General features: G+C 24.4%; 2 protein-coding genes and 1 long non-coding RNA gene across 7 annotated transcripts; 1 reads left to right on the forward strand and 2 right to left on the reverse strand.

Annotated features, from left to right (window-relative positions):
• Positions 1-1009: 1009 nt before the first annotated feature.
• LOC408643 lies at positions 1010-13732 on the reverse strand. 2 transcript variants are annotated; one of them, XM_392183.7, is made up of 3 exons: positions 3944-4261; positions 2693-3418; positions 1010-1985 (listed from the first exon to the last, which is right to left on the reverse strand). In XM_392183.7, the coding sequence occupies exons 1-3, from the start codon at positions 4003-4005 to the stop codon at positions 1568-1570; spliced, it is 1206 nt and encodes a 401-aa protein (XP_392183.1). In that variant the 5' UTR covers positions 4006-4261; the 3' UTR covers positions 1010-1567. The 2 variants fall into 2 exon arrangements, with proteins under 2 accessions (XP_392183.1, XP_006571666.1); XM_006571603.3 differs by lacking the exon at positions 3944-4261 and adding an exon at positions 13598-13732 and having other exon boundaries at positions 1047-1985.
• Positions 3335-4040, forward strand: LOC102655181. Its single transcript, XR_412202.3, has 2 exons — positions 3335-3460; positions 3706-4040. It is a non-coding gene; the product is annotated as an uncharacterized LOC102655181 (long non-coding RNA).
• On the reverse strand, positions 13597-23293 carry LOC410782 (huntingtin-interacting protein 1). 4 transcript variants are annotated; one of them, XM_006571604.3, is made up of 19 exons: positions 22813-23292; positions 20450-20636; positions 20272-20335; positions 19760-20117; positions 19560-19621; positions 18591-18865; positions 18306-18502; positions 18080-18218; positions 17919-18006; positions 17725-17813; positions 17434-17637; positions 17173-17353; positions 16813-17100; positions 16509-16750; positions 16274-16426; positions 16079-16179; positions 15789-16018; positions 15549-15712; positions 13597-13866 (listed from the first exon to the last, which is right to left on the reverse strand). In XM_006571604.3, the coding sequence occupies exons 2-18, from the start codon at positions 20492-20494 to the stop codon at positions 15552-15554; spliced, it is 2877 nt and encodes a 958-aa protein (XP_006571667.1). In that variant the 5' UTR covers positions 20495-20636; positions 22813-23292; the 3' UTR covers positions 13597-13866; positions 15549-15551. The 4 variants fall into 4 exon arrangements, with proteins under 4 accessions (XP_006571667.1, XP_016772136.1, XP_394258.4 ...); XM_016916647.2 differs by lacking the exon at positions 13597-13866 and adding an exon at positions 15268-15467 and having other exon boundaries at positions 16819-17100; positions 22813-23293; XM_394258.7 differs by lacking the exon at positions 13597-13866 and adding an exon at positions 15268-15467 and having other exon boundaries at positions 22813-23291.
• Between the last annotated feature and the right edge of the window lie 1138 nt (positions 23294-24431).

Consider the following 24431-nt stretch of genomic DNA (forward strand, 5'->3'; position numbering starts at 1 on the left):
TATCAAATCAATAAGGAGAAGCATCTTTCCTTCTTCTTTTTAATCGTGCTAATTATGTTTCGAATATATGTTCAAAATACACTCTGAATTCACGTCATTTAAATGACAATGTTTGACGACTCATTACAATCGTATACGAATATTTCGTCTTTCGAATGAACAGGTATATTTCATATTAAAACCATAACGATCATTACAATTCAATTGACGTTAAATTTATAATATTTATAATATTTAACAGTACCATTAACAGTACTATATTCTGATACATCAAACTTATCTAGATTAAATTCTACCTGAGGCTTAACTTGCAAGGGAAGATCGACAATTTGAAAAATTAAGAAAATTTGAAACTTTATAGAAATATAATTCAAATAACTAACGAAATTATTTTTTATGTCAAAGAACAAACGATTTATAAATATGAAACTAATTTTTAAAATGAGTTTTCATATTGTTGTGAATATTTAAAAAATTGTACAACATATGAAAAAAAGTTATAAATTTTTTGTTTCTTCAAAATAAAAAGTAATTTTATTAACATCATTTGAACTATATATTTCAATAGTCTTTAATTTTTCTAATTTTTCAAATTGTCGAATTTCCTTTATTAGTCAGTTATGTAGATAATTTTATTCAATGATCGACAAGATATTCAGAAACGAAATTTGATTACAGATTGTGTCTTATTATACTTATAAATAATTGTAACCATGTTTCTTGTAATTAAGAAATGTGAAATTTCATTATTTTAATAATTTATAATTTAATTGTATTTCTTCTTCATTGTTTTCATTGTTTAACTTCGTTTCATTTAAATAAAGAATTATAAACACTTTTTAATATTGAACATAAAATATAATATTCCATGTGAAAATATTAATAAATTTTAAGTGAAAACAGTATTGCAATAATAGTGAAAGAACAATTCTATGTGTATCGTAATGTTACATCCTATTCTGTGTTAAATTTCTCCGCAATACATTCTCTACATTTATATCGTTTCTTGAATATCTATTTACTATTCTAAAGGATTTTACGAAATCGCTTGTATACCCGCTCGTTTTATTAATAAAACTCTCCATATGGTTAAATTCCCTCGAAACGAAAGATGAGAATAAGTACTCTTTTACTGGTAATGTACAGAGCAACAATCTATGTGATTCAAAGATAATCGTTATTGTACATGCATCGTTGATAAATACATAATAATACACAGTGCATATCTAACAACTCTTTCTCTCGTTTCGCTTTTTCTAACGATTATAAACCATATCGTTTCTTCTACGTTAATTGTTCGACTTCAAACGTTTTCCATACTTCCATTCTTCTCGTAGCTCTTTGTACCTTACACAAAGAAAAAAACTTCATGAAACGATCCAGTTGATCTCGATGATTCCGTGAAACATCAGTGTCGGTTCCGTTCAACCCTATTGGCTTGGCAATATTTAATTAACCATCGGTGATCCAGTTCCCATCTTGTTCTTCCAATCATCTCAATCGCTCTTGAAATTCACATTACGTGCCGATCCGCATGGCACGTGATTACTTCTGCCCAAGAGATATTTTAATCTGCTGGATAGAAGCGTAAAATTGCGCGCCCTTGAATTTCAGAATGACACAACTTGCGGACTACGTCGAGTACTTCCTCGGCCGGATACACGGTGTGAGGTGGTGGCTCGATTTCACCGGAAGCCACCAATTCGACCAATTGGCGAAGTTGCTCCAGAGTGCCGGGTTCTACAGGTCTGATATTTTGTTGCCATTCTTCGGCCCGTCTGCTGAATTTAGGCAAAAGTCGATCGGCCACTTCCTTGATCACGAACACCACGCCTCCTTTACTCAAACATTGCATACTGCGGTGAAGGCTGCGTGATGTCGTGCCGAAATCGATCACGACGTCCACATGACCTTGACAAGCATCCATCGTGCGCTCGATCAGCTGTTTCTCGTATAAATCTTCGCTCCATTGTACCACGTTCACTCTGTATCGAAAAAAGAAGTCTGTTTGTGAATAGATCTAAATGCTATGGACGTGGACCGAGTATTGATCTATCTGCTTTAATTTTTAAAATAGAACTTGTTATTTCGAAGAATCGATCAGGATTTGAACTAAAATAATTATTCGATTATTACAGATGTCTATAATAATTCTTCGTAAACACGGTAACGAAGAAAAACATACATACGTATAAATAATTATATGAATATTTCTATCACTATTTAAATTATGCGTGATATATTCATAGAAATGAAATAACTAGCTATAATATAGTGCAAAAAATTGAAATATAAATAGATCTGAGAAAATAATAATTAATCACAATTTTTTTATCGATTAGATAATATTGAAAAATTGGTCAATTATAAATACAAACAAATTGTATCTCGTAAACAACGTATACGAAAAGAATTCGAGATAATTCAAGATTAATAACAATTAAAAAAAGAGATAAATGGAATTCAGTAATAGCGTCTTAGTAATTTATCTAAACTGTTTTATGATGTGGGTCTATACAGGCAATTTGTTTGTCTAAAAAAAGCCTCGATAATAGAGAGACCGATCAAACGTTGTTAGCTTCTCGGTTCAAAGATCAACGATAAACATTGTTGGATCTAATAAGCACGAGATGAAGAATGTACATAAATGCTATTTACATCTATACGTACGAGTGAAACAAAAACAACTCACCGTTGAAACTCTTGAGCCATAGTTAATCCGTCGTCTTTCAACGAGGCGATAGTGATCGTAACCCTATCCTTCATATTGCTGAAATGATAAGCAGCGATTCTGAGGGCCCAAAGAGCCAGTCCACCGGTGCCAACGATCAGAATCTTGCAAACGCTGTCCACACCCCTTTGTTTCAGCAACGCTTGGATGTGTTCGTGGGTGGCGAAAACGGTGTTCATGGCCAGGAGGGCACCAGCAGGAAGCATAGCGGCGACGCTCAAACTCACGTTATCGGGTATTTTTATAAGATATTTGAGATCGTACACGACCAGGTATTCAACGTATCCGTTCGGTATTCCCTCGTACGGATAAAGGATCACTCGATCTCCAACCGTGTATCCGCAATCCTCGGGCACGTTCGCCCCGAGGGACTCGATCACTCCTGCAACTTCGTATCCGGGGAACAGAGCCGCGTCACGAACTCCGTGGTGCGGCATGGATATCGGCAAATCGCCCTCCATCGAGACATCCGTGGCCAAACTGCTGGCGCTGGAAACGGAGGTGAGGCTGGACAGACTGGGCGAGCGACGAGGATGATAACAAGCGCCTGCACACATCACCCGTATCCGGGCTCCGTGCGCCGGAACATCGGGGACGGGAACGTCGAAGCTGAACACCCATTCACGGCCTGTTACGTTCGGGCTATCGATGGATACCTGCTTGCACAACTTGTTCATTTTTTTTTCCCTGGAATAGAGCAAACAAATGTATTCAAATAGGATGAAATAGGTAACGTTTATATATATATATATATGTAATTATAAATTAGATTTTCATTGCTGATAATACTGTTTTACGTTTCTCTTTTGAATCTTATATTATTTGCTGGATAAAAAGAAATGTTTTTGTAGTATGACATAGTTAAAAAAAGGAACAAATTTGGTTAATCAAATAAGTTAATAATATAATTAATCTGTCAATGATTGAAATCTTTAAAAGAGATAAGAGACATACGTATAAAAAATTTTTTATAGGACTATATACGATTGATCAAACTGAAACGAAAGAATGGAAATTTTCGAGCAGACGCAGCACAAGCGGAAGCACGCCGTTAACCCGATCTACTGCACGTCAGCTGTTACCTCTTACACACGCGTTTATCATGATACATAAATAGTTCATGTAATACCAAGTAATCGAGGCAATTTTACACTTGTGCATGCTTAACTCAAATTTCAACTGCAAATCACTAATCGAGATCAAAATTCATACCCGTTGCAAGGTGAACAAGGTTTGTGTGTAATCGGTGTCACTGATTCCAATTCAATAGGCATTATGTATTTCTTCTTATTCCTTCTTCACAATTTTGGATTACGTATATAATCTGCCTAATATTTTTCTCAAAAGGGAAGAGATTATCTTGACCAATGGCACTCGATATAAGATTCTAGAAAACTTTTCGATGCTCACTCGAGTGGATTAAACGAAAATTCGGATCGAAAAAAAAGATTATTATAATTAAAAAAAAAAAATGAAAAATAATGAAAACACGAAAACGTTTCTCGTCGAACGCATAAAACGTACTAGTAGAACGCCGTAACGCTCGTTCACTTTTATACCGTCACGAGCTTTCTCGTTCAGGCTGTGTTAGTCATGGTAGACAGAAAAGGAGCTATGGAAGGGGCTAGAAGAAACGGAACAGGTACTCACGAGCATTCGCGGACCACGTGCAACTTCTGTTTTTCTCCTATACCAATGCTCGTATGTTCGTCCAGTAAGTCGTGATAGACGCATGAATGAGGCACAGATAGGTCATGTTTTTATTTCGATGATGATTACGGTGAATTTTACTGGGTTTTACTCTTCGAACATTAATTTCGAGAATCCTCCGCAGAGAATTATGATTCTTATTTATAATTACAAGAAATACGTATTTTAACAATGAAAATTATGTATTTAACAATATTTTTCAATGATAATTTACAATAATATTGCATTATAAATTATCGTGATGTAAATTGAAGATCGTACTGAGAAAAAAATTATAAATCTATTTTTTTGTCGAATTGTCACTTAATGCGTTTATAATTATAAAAACTGAAATTTATTTTACGTTATATTGACTTTTGACAATTGCATAATAATAAAATAATAATAAAGAAAATTATAATCATCGGTTTAAAAACATTCAGATCTTATTGCAAAAATTCTAGCAAATTAAAAAATTATTCATTTATAAAAAATAATGAAGCTTTGTTCTCCTCTATTTTTCTCAATGTATCGGTTATAATAATAATAGTGAGAACTTAATATCCATTGTATATTTCATAAGAAGTTATGTAAAAATATTCACCTACCATCGATGTGTTAATGATACAAAATCTTTTTCTCGCATACGCAAGAAATTTTTTCAAACGAAAAACAATTTTTTCTTAGACTTTTCAAGTAATTTGAAAACTCTTATTGTATGAAGCAATAATTAATAAACGTGTAGAAATAATAAAATTTAATTTTCTATATAACGATTAAGGAAAATTTTCCGATTTATTGAGATTTTTTTTGCACAATGAATAGATATTTCAAATTTATACGTAAATAGAGTCTAGTACAATAACAATATTTATATACATTATCAATTTTACAGATAATATAAGAGAGATGTTAAATATCGATATTTATTAAACAATCATTTTATCAAACAGATGATGTCCTATTTTTGAAAAGTTGAGTAATCAATATCTCGTAGAATACGGTTATTTATACGTTTCTTTAAGATCGATAAGCAGATTTAACAAATGTCACGCTTCATGAAGTAGCTAATTGATTATCTTGAATAACGTAATAAATATTTTTAACATTATTTTTCTGAAAAAAAGAAAAATAAATATATTTTCTAATAATAATTTCGTCTAAATTTGTGTCATCAAATTAAAAAAAAGGAAACAATTCAATTTTTTGTTTAATCCAGTTCAGATTTATCTTCAAATAACTTTTAAATGGATTCATTGATAAAATTTAAATAATAATAAATTTATACATTTATTTTTATCTATAATTAGAAGAAAATATAAATAATCTTTTTCTGATTTTTTATCAATTCAAATTTATTTTAATCGCTAATATTTTCTATTAAAAATATATATATGAATAAAAAGAAGATAATAATCAATTATTAATTTGATATGTTATATACACTTTCGCGAATCGACATATTTATACATATATACGATTATAAAAAAATCACATTGCTTTATTTTGATTGTGTTTTTTATTTTGATTTAATATTATTATTATTGATCAGGTGATGATATCATTCTTATCAATTCTACGATGACCTTCCTACAATGTTCATCCATTCTTATTTTCATTATACGTCATATAAGTAAACAAATCTGGGAAACAAATTGTCATTGAATAATTGAGATAAGATTTATCTTGATGCGAAATTAATTTTCTAGATCGCATGAGTATCACAAGTTGTTCCAGAACTCTTGCGGTTTAAATCGCACAACTTGATTTTTTATTTTCTTTTTCTTTTTTTTTTTTTTCTTGTTAGATAACATTGATAACGATCGATTTGTAATATTTGTATAGAATCAAATGACACGTACTCTACGCGTGGATAAAAACATTTATATATAAAAAGAAAATTTTTACTAATTAAAAACAAAAATCTTCAAGTGAAAAACAAATTGAAGAGAGAACACGATTGTGGTATATTTGCACGAATAATCATGTTCTCCCTGACACGAGCTTATAAATGTTTCAAACGAAAGATCTTAATAACAGATTGATTTCTAGTATTTCTATTATCAAGAAATTATCGAAATCTAGGTTAAACTATTATTCGTTTATGAAAAAAATTATTCAAGTTTCTCAATATAAGATAACAAGAAAATACGTTAAATTATCATTTTTTAAAAATTTATTTTTCTATTTATCATCTAATAATTCTTCGTCAAATGAATCGTTTAAAAAAGGAGAATTCTCGCATTGAGTGATTAATGATTACGTGATTTAGTTATTTAGTAGAAACGGAAACTTCATAATTAAATGAACAAGGAACAGAATATTATATGGTATTATTTAATAGCAATATCATTCTTTTAATCTTATTTTGTTTTATTAAATTATTAAGATTTATCAAACATGGAAAATAAGAAAAATTAAGTATAAAAAAAAAAAATACAGGAAAAAATAAAAAACTATTTAATTACTAATAACTCCCTATATAAAAGATATAAAAAATCGATAAGATTAATTAAAATCAATTTGAATAAATAAATAGTTATGATAGCACAATGCAATTGCAATATTTTTTAATTAATTTATTGTTTATTTTTATTATTCCGTTTTAATATCGTATGATAACATTAATGCCTACATTTTTATCGTTTTTAATTAATTAATTCGATCTATTAATATTTATTTATTTTTATATTGAATATTATTCATTGTTTCATCACCGTATATATTTGGCATCGTTATTATTCTATGAACGAAAATTGTAGTGACGACAAACACGCGGAAACAGACCGAGACAGACAGTTTGTCTAGAATGCTTATTTCATTTCAGTATTGAAATAATACTATACAAGAAAAGAGGAGAATTATAAATACTTGTATATTATATAAATAATTTTAGATTTATCTTGGGCTCACTTGTCAATGTTTTATATAATGAAAAAAAAAAAGAAAAAAATTATTTTCTTTTGACATTTGCATTGAATTTAATAACAATAAAGCAATATGATGGCAATACGAATATTACATATTAATGCTATCGATATTTTATTTTAATTATTTTAAAATATATTTAATATGATTTTTTAAATTATATTTTTATAATAAAAAAATCCTTTGATTTTAATATTTTGTATCATTTTTTAAACATCTAATTTGATGATAAAAAAATAATTTTTTAAAAAAAGAGAAATTAAATATGATAAATTATTTTTATATAGAAACAATAGAAAAAATTCGTTTTTAGAAATGTTCTAATATGTTAACTATCAATTATTTTTAATCAATGCGATTTATCTTTTATAAACGACTAAAATCTAACTCCTCAAAACCTTTTTTTAATCGATATTGACATAAATTTCGTAAAAATTTGTCTAACTATACTAAATATTTCAATGATTCGAATAACTGATAATATAGCATGTCTTGGAAATAATTTATGATAAATAATCAGAATCACGATGACATTTCGTTAGTCAGCTAAATCAATTTCTGATTAATATCCAGGTATCATATATTTCAACTTTCAGATTAATACCACTTTTGATATTTTTTTACTTGTTAAAATATTATGTACTAATGATTTTGTTAATTAATAACAAATTTTTGAAGAATATTTATCTTAATCATTAAAAAAGGGAAAAGATCTAAATTTAAAATTTAGATAATAATAAATAATCTATCTAAATTTAAAATAGATTCTTAATTCTTTTTACAAAGAATAGACATTACATTCATTTATAAAGATATTTTATCAATACTCAAGATAGAGTCAATAGATAGAGATTGCGAGTTATAATAATTTGTTGTCGATAAAAGAACATATTAAAAATAAAATATGAACGCATAAAGAATGATGATTTAACATAGCAGCACAAGTTAAAATTATGCTCGTTAATTTTTCATCATTCGTTAATGCTGACATTTATATTCAAGGAAAAAAATATTTTCAAATATATAAATAGTGCAATGATTACTAGCATTTTATTTTGTACACACATATATATATATATATATATATATATTGTGTTATATAAATATACTTATATATACTTATATATATATTATATACATGTCTATTACAAGATTAGTTCAATGGAAAATATTGATTACTATTACTTAAAGAATTTGTATGTATATTAAAAGAATCTAGTTACAATTGTTGTGAAAGATTATCTTTCAAGTCATTGACTTATAATACAAAATATCTTATATATATTAAAAAGTAAACGTGTAAGCGAATAAAAATTATTTTAATATTAAAAAATGACATTTCATATATCAATAATTTTTAAAATTATCATTTTAAATTAAAATACAAAGAGATTCTTATAATATACACAATATATAATTTTTAATATTATTTATCATTTTTTTTTATAATGATGCTCTATGTTCATAATCAATTATCAACAAATATTAAAAATATCTTTATTTATTTTTTTCACCATCATATCTTAAACTGATTTGTATTATTCTATATTTTTTTTTCTAACTATATTATCGAAAACATGTTTACGATCTCAGCGATTTAGACTCTACGTTTTAAAAATAATTGCTTATTTTCAAAAACAATCTTGTGATTTTTCGTATACATCTATTAGTTGAATATTAAATTTTCTTTTAAAAATCATATAAACTCTAATGAGCAATCGTTTTTATTATTAAAAACTTAATCTCATAAGAAATGATGAAGAAAACAATGAATCATGATTTAAAAAAAATAATAGTCTCTTATGATAAAATTTCATTGTTTTCAGATCAAAATATATTCATAAAAAAATTCATTTAAAAAATAAAAAAAAGTTTTTAAAAATATTTATAACTATATTACGCTAGTAAAGTTTATGTTTTATAAAATTTAAATTCCAATTATGAGTTTCAGCTTATTCTTATTATATAAAACATTTACTTTATGTTTATTATTTTAAAATAGAGGCAAAATAATTATTTCTAAATTTGATATTTCACGATTTGTATGATATTCTTATGCTTCGTGATATACACGCATAAATTTATCACACACAGAAAAATAAATCATATCATTACGTTCCAAAAAAAGATACACTTTTATTGAGAATCGATGTTTTATCAAAAAATAATTGAAATATGTAAATACAGATTTTTTTTTAAATAAATTTTTATTATCATACAATAATTTGTTATTTTTAATAAATTAATTGAGCTGAAAAATAAAATGTAATCTAAATCTTTTAAATTTTATATTAATTGTTTATTTAAAATATTTTCAAATAATATAACTGTAACTTTTTTGATACGTTTTAAAGCAACGAATTATAAAGATGTTTATAAAAATCAATCTTCGTAATCGTTGTAGAAATTACACATCATCATGATTCTATTTCCATGCGAAAATGTTCCACTGGAGAGAGCATTACTTTTACTCGTGAATATATGAGTGAAAACTATACATATAGCAGAATATCAATATAGAAAACTATATATATTTAAAATCTAAATTTAATTTTTATCTTGATCATTTTTTGCTATTAAACAAAATCTTCTATAATCTAAACGTATAGAAAAGTAAAACTCAATCTCTCATATATATATATATATATATATATATATCATAAAACGAACAAGAAATAGAAAATAAAAAAAAATATTTATGCAAATATTAAAAATTTATATATTTTAACTATTAACATAAAAAAATTTATATTGATTTCGATTCTATTTTTAATGAATTTTTCATTGGAAAAACAAAATAAGAAAACAAAGCTTTTACCATGAAACAGATGTATGTATCTACATAAATAGCATAGTGGTGTGACTGCATCAGTGGAACATAGAGAGGGGGAAGTCGGTCGATGCCGCGGAACCGTGGCACGCTGAAATCACGTGCACATCAGCAGGCATTCGCGTGTTCAGCTAAGCCTCGACACGCTCTCGCTTCCTCGAGTACAATGCCCGTCGTGTTTCGGATTATACTTATCTTTCCGAATATCAATATCAGTCTGCATCCGTTAGAAAATTTTATCCATCCATAAACATTCTCGTTTCGTATAATAATCGAATTATATTGAAATCGATATCGAAGTTCAAAACATTTAAAAAATGGTTTCGAATATTTTCGAGCAATTTAGAAGTATTCATAATTTAATAAATTTTATGTGTAAATGAAAGAAATGTTTTTTGTTTTAATGATGTGGATTATAGATAATACTATCTATAATGTAAATATAAATGTTTTTTTTAAAAAAAACTTATTTTGAAAATCATGTGATACCATGGTTAGTTCTCAATTAGATAACCTAACCTTTTAGCAGACCATTTAAAAAATAATGCTAATAGCTTAATACAGTGCTCGTTATATGATATAAAATGTTTCAAAGTATTCTAGCTTAGAAAATTTGTTTAAGAAACCTTATTTTTTATTAATAGATATCAATATAATAATTACAAAGCTTTCGTTAAGAATTAATTTTTAATTTGTTTCATAAAGATTTATTACATAAAAGTTTAATTACATAATATTGATTGATATATTATTTTAATTTAATAATTGATTATTCCTAAATTATTTAAGTGAAAATAGTTTTATTATCATTATTTATTATCCAAATTCTAATAGTTTTATAATAAAAGTTTAATTTTCATTTAATGTATACATTTCCATTTAAATATATAAAATTATACATTATATTAAATATATAAATTATACAATATATTATGCATACAATAAAATACACAATATAATTTTAATTATAAATGAGATAATAAAATAAAAATAAAAATAATTTTCATGATAAATATTTAAAGAAATTATCTACAAGTTGTGCATGTAGAAAATGCAATAATAACATCTAGAATGTTAAAAAGAAATAAATTATGCATTTGTCCTCACATGTGTCCTTGAAAAGCGCTATTTATTTTGCACAATGTCGTTTCATAAACAATTTAATAATATCATAGAAAAGTTTTTTTTCGCAGAAAAACATTATCATCAAAGAGATAAACTTTTCTTCTTGTTAAAACAAAATGTATTTATTATAACTTCTTTTAATCATAAATATAGTATATTTTACTTTCAATCATCCAAGGTTTTATTATATTATATCTATGTACATATTCTCTTCGAAATGACGTAACTTTATTAGTTGAAGGTTAGACTAAATTTATTTTTCTATAAAGTATATTTATAGAATATATTCATTTAAAGTCAAAGAAAATATATAAATTATTATAATTTTATATTTTTAATAGAATTTTTATCTCGTAATTTAAAAAAGAATTTTAAAAAATTAAAATAATGAATTAAAATCTTTATTTATCTTCAAATCTACAATAAACAGGAACCGGTAATGATAATCATTTAGGTTGGAAATATCATTTAATAATCGCAATGTTTTCATTAAGTGAATTTACTTCCTTTTTTACTTCATACAAATGCATTCTAAAATGAAAATTATTAAAATATATATGTAAATATTATATTTCATTTTAAATTGAACAGATCAATTTTTTTTTTGCAATGTTTTTCATCAAATAAATATTCGTAATTATATACACCACAATATTTATTTAATTTCTCATGATTTATGAAAATAACTTTAGTTTTATTCGAAAAAAAATATTTATTATTGAAATTCGATTATCGAAAATATGATCGATTAATGATACTAGGATTTTCGATTCTATCAAATTTTCAATTTTTTGTTCGACACATATTATAATAACTTCAAACAATTCAATAATATAATAATTTCAAAAAATTCTTATCTTATTTTAATATAATATTGTTAAGTATTTTCTTTTTTCCTGTTTTACGGTGTAGTTATTATTCCAATTAAATAGTATTAAATAATAAGTAATCAAAATACAAAATAACTTTTTCAAAGATTCTTTTAATATATCTACATTATATGAAAAAACATTATCGAGAATATTTATAGATATTTTTATCGTAATAAACATTTTTTATATATTTCATTAAATTTCATCAAAATTTTATAGAAATATATCGAAATACTTATTGATATATAATTCCAAAAAGAAATATTAATCAGAAAGCATTTTAATTTTAGTTTTAATTTATAATGATTATCATTTTTAAATTGATTATTTTTTTTATTTAAATTAGTTATTTATGATTCTCACAATAAATTATAAATTTAATTCTTTTCTTTTCTTAATATTTCTATATTATATGTCTATATTTTGTAACTGCACTTTTGTAAAAAAATCTTAATAGCATCCTAATTATTATTAATATTTATATATTATTATTAATAATTATATATTATCATTTTATATATTATAACTTTTCTCTCAATGGTAATGCATTTTTATACTAAACAAATAAATTGATTTTTAAAAATGATTAACTGTAGCACAAATTCTATTTTTGTTTATTATAATTACTATCGATGATTGTGACTATAAAAAAAAAATTCTTTCGCGAATGTATCATAGTTATTTATGAAATTGAGCGTTCATATGATGCATATTAAACAAAGTAGTGAACATATCGATATATGATCGAACATAATGATTATTTGATAACGTACGCAGTTCTATGTTCAATCAGCTGTTGAGGAAGCCTCATTCAGAAATTGACACATTGTTGACAGTATTATTATGTCAAACACATATATAAATATTGATAATTATTTGTTTTATATTGTATTTATTTCTATATGTGAAATTAAATAGATTGATTAAATATATATATCAAAATTTAATATAAATAAATGAAAATGTAAATATCGATATATTAGAATAATTTATAATCATTATATTATATTATCATTTATTATATTATATATATTTAGATTATTATTTATAAAAAAAATTTACAATATTTTAGAATTTAGAATAAAAATGAGAACGAAAATTCGAAAAAAGAGTTTATCATTGATAAAATGATTGTATTTAAAAGAAGCAAAGCTAAAATATTTTATCATTAAATATTTATAAATAACTCTTTTATCCATCTGTTTGTTCAATATTACAAAGAAAAAATTAAATTTTTCAATATTTTATCGATCTAATCATAAGAACATATTTATTTATTAAAAAATTTAGGCAATTTATATGATTTTTAATATAATATTCTGCAATCTAATATCTCTACCATATGCATATTAATTTTTTTATAAATTCAAATGCAAACCCATAACGATTATTATAAACAATAAATTAAGGTTAACTCCTCACCTTATGAATTAACCCTTTTGATGTCAACGATGGCAGTATAAGAATTGTAACTTTTACGAAAAAGAAGTAAAACGAACGTGTAAAACGGATGATTACACACCAAGTCTTTGTAGTATTCTGATAGATACCGTGGAGGGTACAATTGTATCCAGCGAGGGCGCTTTATAGAAAACCATCATCGCGCCGACTCCGAAAAGTCTGCAAATCCACTGTCAAACTACAACTCATGGAAGGGATGTCATCGATCGAACGCATATAAGGTCCATGCCCTGTAAGTAGCATCCCCTTACTATTTTTTATACCAAGATGAATACATAGGTACATTTGAATGAAGAACTTCGAATTAATGAATTTATGATGTCAGATTAATACTATATTACTATTTATAGCTATATTATAATTTTATCTAGAATTCTTCTATTAGTGTCTTTGATATTGAATTTTATTGAATATTATGTTTTATAATTATTGATATGTAAATATAATTGAATTACGAATTTTTAACCTTTCATTTTAACCTGAGATTTTGAAAACAAGTAGCAATGATTTTTTTAAATCCCTGATATAAACGAATAAAATAATATTAAAAAATATACATATATGAAAATATATATATTTGAAAACATTAAAGTAATATATCAAATTTAATTTCAGAATCTTTGAAATTTCCAAAATAATATTTATAATATATAATCTATTTAAATATTTAAAAATCATTTATGCCTATAAGATGATTACAAATCAAAGAATTAAATGATAAAATATAATGAAATGTATAGGCATCAAATATCTTATAGATATACTAATCTTGAATTATTAATTTGTAAATCAATATTTTGTATATAATTTTTCAGTAAAAAAAAATTATTTTAAGTTTTCTTAAGATCGAATTGTCTCGATTATAGCGTTTATATGTGCGTCAAGAATAAGATAAGGAAAACAAATCATAGAAAAAGGATAGATATAAGATAAAAATATTGAAATCAGCGCCATCTGCAGAATGATATAAAATAAAAAAAGTAGAACAAATATAAGAAAAAGAATAAAGATACAGTTGAAGAATTGATCAACAGCGCTATCTTTTGAGTGTTTGAAAAGTTTGAGTTTTGAAAAAGACAGCTTTTCAAAACAATATAAGATAAAATGACAATTTCTATTTTTTGAATATTTTTGAAAAAATATTTTTAATATTCAAGAAATAATGCTGACAATCAATTCTATTTTTTTCTATCTTCTCATTTTTCTCACTATTTGCAATTGTAGAAATTTTTTTTATATATTTTATTTATATATACTCTGGAGATGGCATTGATATCAATATTTTTATTCTACCTTTGTTCTTTTTCCACAGTTTGTTTTCCTTGTTTATATTTATTCTATAAAATTTATGCATTTAAGAAATAACATCAATATCTGATTTTTGATTCAATTTTTATATATCTTATATATGATTTCACATTAAAATTTAATTTTATTTCCAACCATCATTAATATTGCAATTTAATTCTATCAGTTTGAAAACAATATTAAAATAGTAAAAGAGCACTGAATTTATTTAAATAAAGAAACTATTAAATATTAATAACATTAATTAAATTTTAGATTTATTTCATATCTTGTTTGTCATAAAAGGAGTAATAATAATTTGATTTTTGTTCAAATATTTTCAATTTTCATTAAAAAGAAATAAAATTATATTTATTACATATTAAACATGCAAATATTACAATAATTCATTTCAGTCAACCCAAATAGATTTCCTTTTCTTGCAATATATTATTTTTTAATAGAACACTTTATTCAATACTGTTCAATGCTGATGAGGAATTCTGTTGTTAAAATGAATTTTCACATTGATATTAACAAAAATCTGAAATTTTTAGAAATAAATTTTAAAAATGAACTTATAAGATATATAATATATATATTATAATTTTATATTTGTATATACTCATTATTCTTTTTCGCCTTCAAGTTGATAATGATAACGTCGTAAAGCGGCTAAGCGTAATCTTTCAGTCTCCAATGCTTGTTCTAATTCCAATACACGTACTTGTGCTTCCATTTCCAGTCGTTTGGCTTGATGTAAACGTAGTCCAGAAATATCTAAATCATCTGTAAAATATTAACAACATTAATTTTTATTGTATTGAAAAAATAAATAAAAATAAATTTTAAATAACAAAATTACCATTTTCTTCAATAAGTTGACTACAGTTTTTAGCAGTTGCAACAACACTTCCTGTTGCTTGCGTGACATCTCTTGATGCTTCAGAAAGAGCAGTTAAATTATTACTATTTCTATTGGCTTTTACTCTACTTGCAACTACTAGTTGTGCTGTAGATGCAGCAATCCCTTGCGATGCAACTACTAATTGTTCAAATTTACCATTTCCAGCAACAACTTTATCAGCAGCTTCTCTGCGAATAATAATTAATTTTATAAACAAATAAAAATTGCAATAAACTGTTTCTACTTACAGCAAGAGATTAGCACCCATTGCAACTGCTTTTGCTGCTGATATAAGTCCTTCAGACCATTGATGGTTACGTTTATAAAATTCCGTTGCAGAGGCAGTGCCCTAAAATTTAAAATAAACTTTTTCTTTCTGTTTCCCAGCAAGTGTGCATATGTAATGCAATATTTATATAAAACATTATATTGAATATTTTTACCTTTCCTTGTTCTACAATTTCTGCTTGCAACAATCGCGATTTTTTAACTAATTTTCTTATACATTTCATTAATTCTGTACATGAATCTAGAATTTTTCCATTTACTTCTAATTTTAAACCTGAATCCGCTGCACGAGATTTCTCCAACATATCCTATTTTAACGGTATAAAATTATTATTAATGGAATTTAGCGATTATTATTAAAATATATACTAAAATATAAAAAACAATTACTTGTATTCTATTTGCAGCTTCTTCTATTGCTTTATCCATGCTTAATAATTCCGTTTCTACTAAACTGCCAATAACTTCAACATTGCCTTGTATAGTAGATAATGTAGTAGCAATTTCGCATACTTTCTTGAAGTGTTGTTTTACTTCGTTGATTTGACCCATAGTCACTGGTGATTTATCTCTTATGTGATTAAACATAGATAATGATTGTAATCCTAACTGTTTACATTCATCAATGAATTCTAAAATATAATAATAAGTAAATATATATCTTTTTAATTTATTTTTAACATCTGAAACTTACTGTCACCTAACGCAATATCAATAGATGTATTGGATGTAGATTTAGCATGAATAATATAAAGTCCCAAAATATATGCAACATGTATTGCATTTTTAATTAGCACTTTTCCATTTGTTGTATCACATACATAGCCAGTGTATGCAGCATCTAAAGCATCTAATGATTTCAAAATCGGATCTTCTAATTTTTCAAGATATTGAGGTGTACAAGTTAAATCTGACATTGCAGGATTATCAATAGTACTCAATGAATACTGCATAATATCTTCCGCTTTGAAAATACAATTTACTGAAATAAAAATTCTTTATTATTGGTAGATAATAAATTGTTTCTTACTATTAGATAAAATAAAGCACTTACATAACAATTCGTGCAATGTGGTATCAGCATATGTATTCATTTCACTACGACATCGTTCAACTTCAACTTCTAATTTTTCAATTTTTAAATCTAATTCTTCTTTCTGTGCTAATAAATCATGTATATCCCCTTCTAAAGCCATTTTTTCAGAAGTTATAAAATCATTTTTGGCAATCAAAGCCTAAAATATTATATCTTTACCGGAACGAAATTAAAAAAAAATATAAACATAAACTGAAGAAAAGAAAGAAAGGTATTAACCAAGTTTTCAGTTTTCGCGTCATTCAATTGTTGTTTTACATCATCCAAATCATGTTGAGCTTCAACGGTTTTTTTTCTTTCTTGTTCTGTTATAGCTTGGCCTTGTATTAATTCTTCAAGCCGACGTTCTGCTTCAGTTGTTCGTCGCTCAGATTGTTCTTGTGATATTTTCAACATTCCTAATTGCTTATCTACTTCAACTTTCTATTATAAAAACATATCAAATTCAAAATTTATTCAAAATTTATATTCAGCATTCCACATTATTTTTTTAAAATTTAATAATTTTACCTTTCTAATTAAATTGATATGTTCATCTCTAAATTTTGCATATGCATCTTTTAATTTTTGAAATTTTTCTTGTAAAATCTTATACTTTTCTAAAAAAAGAAAAAAATTACATTATTTATATACTTTTATAATAGTAACAAATAACAATAATAATAATGCAAAAATATAATAAAACAAAAATGGAACATTCTAACCTTCGCTTTCATGAACTTTCATCATCATATCAGCTTTTTGTTTAATAAAATCTTGATTAATTTGCTTTTCTTGTTCAATTTCATTACACTAAAAAATTAAAATAGCTATTTATTAAAATTTACAATAAAATTATATTAATAAATAATTAAAATATTTTTACCTTAACAAGTAAATCTGATTTCAACTGAGTAACATGAATTTGAAGTTCTTCAACAATTCGTTGATGATCAGTTAATACACGATGTAATTCTTGTCTTTGACGATTGTTTTCTTGCTGCAAATGATCAATGAGACTTTCTCTAAAATAATAAATGATCAGCTCATGTAACTTTCACATTTTAAATAAATATCATATATAATTAATTTTTAATTTTAAATTTTTATACCTTTCCGCTATTGCATCAGGTGAAATCGAACCATTTCGCGTAGAATCTAACTGATCACCTGATAATGAATTGGTATCAGAAGTATCAATGAGACTATCAACAACAACTTCAGAATCTAAAGATTCTTCTGGTGGTAATACTACTATTGGTGTAACATAAGTTCGTAATTCAGATTGTACTAAAAAGTTTGGTGGATTCTAAAACAAATATAAGATATATTACATATCATATATAATCTATTATAAATGATAATAATTCATATCAAGAAAACAATATTTACGTTACCTCAGGTAACGTAGGTATTGTTATAAGATGTTTAAAATACTGTCTTTGTTTAACAGTATTATAAAACTTTTTTAATTCTTGGAACTGTTTAGAAAATCTATCACGATGTCCAGCTAAGGTGTCTGCAGGTAAAGTGTTATGAAGTTTAAATAGAATTTTTACACAATAATCATAAAGCTGTGATGCGTCTAAAACGCATGGAATTAGCGGAGCCAGCCGACACTGTCCACTGACAGTCATGGAATTTGAGGGTGTATTCTTCAAAGAAGTAGTAACTGAAATATTTCATTTATATAAATTAATATTGGCACAAATCTTTATTACCGACTTGAAAAAATTTTTAAAAAGATTTTGATAAGGAAGTGGTTATTAAAAGCGATATCCCCGGTTTCCATGATACACAAGATGATGAAATAAATATATCTGTAACGATCAGTTTAATTGCACCTATTTAATTATTTGTGAAGATCGCAAATATCACATTCTCTTTTTGCAATTTTTATTGAATCTAATAAAAAACACAAATCCTTTTGCAGCAGATTTTTCATCGGTAATTCACGAAATAAAGAAATATTACCGTCGTGTAAATTGTTCTGTTCATCCGTCAATGACGCCTCCGTTCATATATTCAGCATGCAGATCTCGATTTAACCGGTCTGCCTTGGTTGAGTTCGATCTGGATAATCGAGATTCTAGCAGATTAATTACGTCAAAATGGCAAAATCTAAATTGATACCGTGCTATTTTCGTTTCACAAGTACGATGAGTACTTTCACACCAAGAAACTACTATAATTATACAATTGATAAAAAAAAATAATAATAACGTATCGGAGGCTGTTACTCGTGCAAAGCGTCTGTCAGCAGAAAGTATAAGAAGGATAATCTGCTTCTTATTAATCAATACAAAGTCAAAAACTTGAGCAATTCAAAAAGCATAGTGATAGACAAGAATCTAATCCGTACCTACCTGCACGTTGTAAATTCAAAATATCATCCATGTAATCAAACATTTCAACCGACATTTGGAAGCTAAATACAAAAAAATATATATTTATATTTATATATGTATATATATATATATATAAAATATGATTTAATTTCATTAGAAAATATAAATAGAAAATATTTAAAATTATCAAATTAAAAACTTAAAATAAAAAAACTTACTAAATATTGATATCATTTTCTCCTATTGATTTTAGTTCCTCTGATGTTACTTGAAGATTTCCGGGTATACGTGGGTTTCTCTTATGAAAATCTAACTTTGTGATCAGTAATCTTATATACAATTGAATTAATGGACCATATCCTTCCCGCAAATGTTGCCATAATTTTCCAAGATCTTCCAATCTTCCGCGATACCTTTGGGAATCCGGAATCACTTTTTCATGACCTTCTCGCAATATTTTGTGCAGCACGTGACAAAATTTCCACGCGACAATTTGATTCTCTTGTAATGGCTGTCGTAACATATACAGCCAAAATACCATTCCACCTTTTTCTTGATGTGTACCTATAATCGCACCTACATTTCTTTAAGGTATATATACTGTAAAAAAATTCTTAAAAAAATTTTTTCAAATTCTAATATGATTAATAATGATTCTAATATAATTAATAATATATTTTATAAAAAATAATAATTATAGAATAAAAGAATTTTTTGTTAAAAAGGATACTTCGTACATGTTTCTCTTTTACAGGCGTTTCTGTAGGATTTACAGCTTTTCCTATAGAGATGCTCTAAAATTCAAACAAAATTTTTTTATACCAAATCATTACAAATTTATGATTTTTTAAAACATTTTTCAAGTTTTTAAAAAAGCTTTTTAAAATCTTCCTATGATATTCATTTACCAACTGGTGAAGTTGTTTATCAGTGAGTGGAACGACACTCGTCATGATAATAGTATACAACAGCTGCGGTAGAAATTAAAATATGTGTAAATCCTAATTGTCAATCCATATGAAAAATCATCATTTCACCAATTGATCAATCATGCCAAAATGCGTTAAATAAACACATTCGACAATGTTACATCTCCTGAAAAATTACATATAATTTTTATGATTTATGAAAAATAAAATAATGTTTAATAAAACGGAGGATAAAACAAATTATTACATAATGATAATTATAAAGACATTATATAATATAATATATTATAAAGACAGTTTCGTAGTTTCATACTACAAATTTTTATACAGTTTTATATTATAAATTTGTTATTTCATTAATTTTGTTATTTATTAATATGTTATTAATTCATTTTAGAAATGTTATTAATATTTATTATAAAAGATTCGATAATTTCTATCATTAAATGAAATTGAAATATTGTATCAATATTTTATCTAATATGCATACTTGAAATTAATTTTAATAAAGATAAAATATTGAAATATTTTTCCAAAGAGATAATAAGATCTTATAAATAAAATTTTATTATAAATTATTAAAAGATATTTATTTTCTAATTCTAAAAAAATTTTTAATATCTGAAAAAAACAAAAATTATGATATTTTTAAATATGAATTAAAAAATTTTTAACCATAATTTTGATTATTGTTTTTTATGATATCACAAAAAAATTTTACTTCTTTTAAGTTTTATTTGATATAAATAACACATTTATTATTAAAACAAAAATGCAAAATTATAATACATTGCAAAGTATAAAATAATAAATCAGGAAATTTCGAAAATTTGTTTAAATTGTTAGTTCCAAATTTTTTGCTTTAATGTCGATAAAATACATATTTTTTCAATCTCGGAAGTCTAAATGATGGGTCTTTTATGTTCATTAACTCTCCCGAGTGGTGTCATCGCTTCAGTACTATTAACGATGCCTTGTGCCAGAAAGAGTGTCGCTATACAGTTACGTTCATTCAGAAAATATTTTACTAGTTGCACTTGTGTATTTAGATGAACGGGTGAGATGTGTATATTATATAGGATGACATGTAAGTCAAAGACCCTGTGTATTGCAACTATAGCAAGAAAAACAAAGATAATGACCGAAATAAGCAATGAATGATATTCGATATTCCGACATGCAATTTGAATTTAATTATAATTAATAATTAATATAAACATAAACAATGAGTTGAAAAATATCAATACAAAAATAATATAAATATCTTAAGAAGATAATAATAATTTCAATAATTAAATTAGGAAATATTAGTTATGTATATAGCTACAATTACAATTGAATACTAATAATTATGGTATGTAAAATATATAAAATATATATTCAATTTTTATATTTAAGAAAATATGATTAGCTTATTTCCTAAAACTTTATTACAAAATAATACATTTAAGAATATGGAAAATTTAATTCAATTTAAATTCACAGTGAAATCCATAAAGATTATATCAAATTATTTTTTTAAATAATAATTTTCAAAAAATAATAATATAAATATATTTATATATAATAATAATATAAATATAATTATATTTAAAAAAAATAAAAAAATTATTAAATTTCTTATATATTTTATATATACTTATAACATTTAACTAAATTTAATTATTATAAGTAGTTCGTAATATATATGTAAATTCATATAATATTTTTTACGATTTTTATATAACATGAACATTTATAAATATTATTAAAATTCAAATATACATAAATAAATAAAACCACATAAAGGCAAATAAATAATTAAAGTTAATATGTAAATTTTTTTAATTTTATTCTTCACTAATAAAAACAAATTTATAAAAAAATTATTAAATATATATATCTATATATATAAAAAAAATTAAAAAAGTTTCTTATTCGTTCTTATTCGTTGATATCAGATTTTTTTTAATTATAATATAATATTATGTGTAATATTATATTGTAAATATTAATAACAAACAACATTTCAAATATTTTTAAAAATTGTATATCGAAATATAACTGTCAATAATTAAATATTGCTAATATATACAATGTCATAATAAACACATTTCCTAACCTATAAAAGGCATTGAAACAATATACGAATTGGAATGAGGTCAAGGACCGCATTTTCATAGTATATATTTAGTTTTGATAGTTTGAAATACTTAAATGTTTTAAAATCAAAGTACTTTTATAATACTTTTACTTAAGTGATGAATATATAACCTTATGCTCGTTTGAAAGATATCAGTATATTTAAATACTTATTTTACAAATACAATATACAGTTAAATATAAAAATTCATATTACATACCTAAAATTATTCCAACAGTTTATGTCATTAAATCCAGATCTGTACTTTGTTAAAAAACATATAATTCTGTTAAACTCATTACTTCATCAATACACGAATTGTTTCAAAAGATTACGTAGCATAGATCCGGCTATCATAAACGGAAACTTCATAAATGCGCACTAACACTCTTTTTAAATATTAATGTATTTAACTTTGAAAAGTGCGGCAAATAACTAATGAATTATTTTAACTGACTTTTTTTAATTAATAACTGTATTAAAACTGTATCGATACGTAACTGTATGGATTCAATGATTAGATATGATAGATAAATATTAAAGATAAATAAAAAAATTAAAAAATGACAAATAGTGTTATTGATAAACAAATCGAAATTCGTACTAAATACGAAATAAATACGTGCTTCCCGTCCGCGCGTACGATGGAATACGGCGAATCGCTTGGAATAGGAGTAGCGTGCATTTAGTATCAAACCGCTATTTCAAGCGCACTTCCAATGGCGTAGCTATATAATTCATAAAATTCATTGGCATAAAATTATTTTTAACATTTACTTTCATATTTTACTCACTTAAGTGATCTATTAAATTCTAATATTTTTATTATCTCATCTTTGTTTTATGTATACTGTAATATCATTATCACTTTGCTCGTATCTTACTTATCTTTTTCCGGTATAAAGTTTTTAATCTTTCTTTCTTGTTTCAAATTCTGTTCTGTTATAATTTTATATTAAAATACAATAATACATTACTATTAAATTTATTGTTAAATGATATTAAAATTTTTAGTATATTATTAAAAATATAAATAATATTTAATATAATTATTTATTTTTCCTTAATAATTTGTAAATAAATATAAAGAAATTAATTAATTATATCTATAATATATTTCTATATTGAATAAATTAATTTCTATTATTGAATATAATTTTATTTCATTAATGATTTATTATTTTTTGTTTATTCAAATTATTGTATAATCTTTATATTTTTATTACATTTATTTTATAGTTTTTTCTAATTTAGTAAATAAAAATTGATATAAAATGATTTAAATTATATTAAATTATTATATATTATATTTTTTATTTTTAAAATTTTTTTATATCATAATTTTATTTTTCATCATATTTAATTAAAAAATAATTAATTAATTATCGTATATCGAATATATTAATATTATATAATAATATTAATATTATCGTATATTATAAAATATAGTAATCATAAATCAAAAGTAAATAAAAATGATAAATATGATAATTATATAGCAAGATTTGTTAGATTTTCATAACAAATCACTAGATCTTCTATTGCTAAAATATATGTTTATATTATAATTTTTTATAAATTCGATGAAATAAATATATATTAAATATCGTAAACAATACAAATCAAATCATTGGACACATACATTTTTTTAAATAAAACAAAATGAAATATTTGATATGTATGTATATTTTGATCAAAAAATTATGTCAAATTTACTATAGACAATATCATGCATTTACAATATTTAATAATAGCAATTAATAAATAATAATTTCTTCAAACTGATATACATGTTCTAAGAATAATACAATAACTTTAGTATTAAACGAGTATAAAAAT

The sequence above is a fragment of the Apis mellifera genome, linkage group LG1, assembly GCF_003254395.2.
Source record: "Apis mellifera strain DH4 linkage group LG1, Amel_HAv3.1, whole genome shotgun sequence".
In the NCBI taxonomy this organism is placed as follows: Eukaryota; Metazoa; Arthropoda; class Insecta; order Hymenoptera; family Apidae; genus Apis; species Apis mellifera.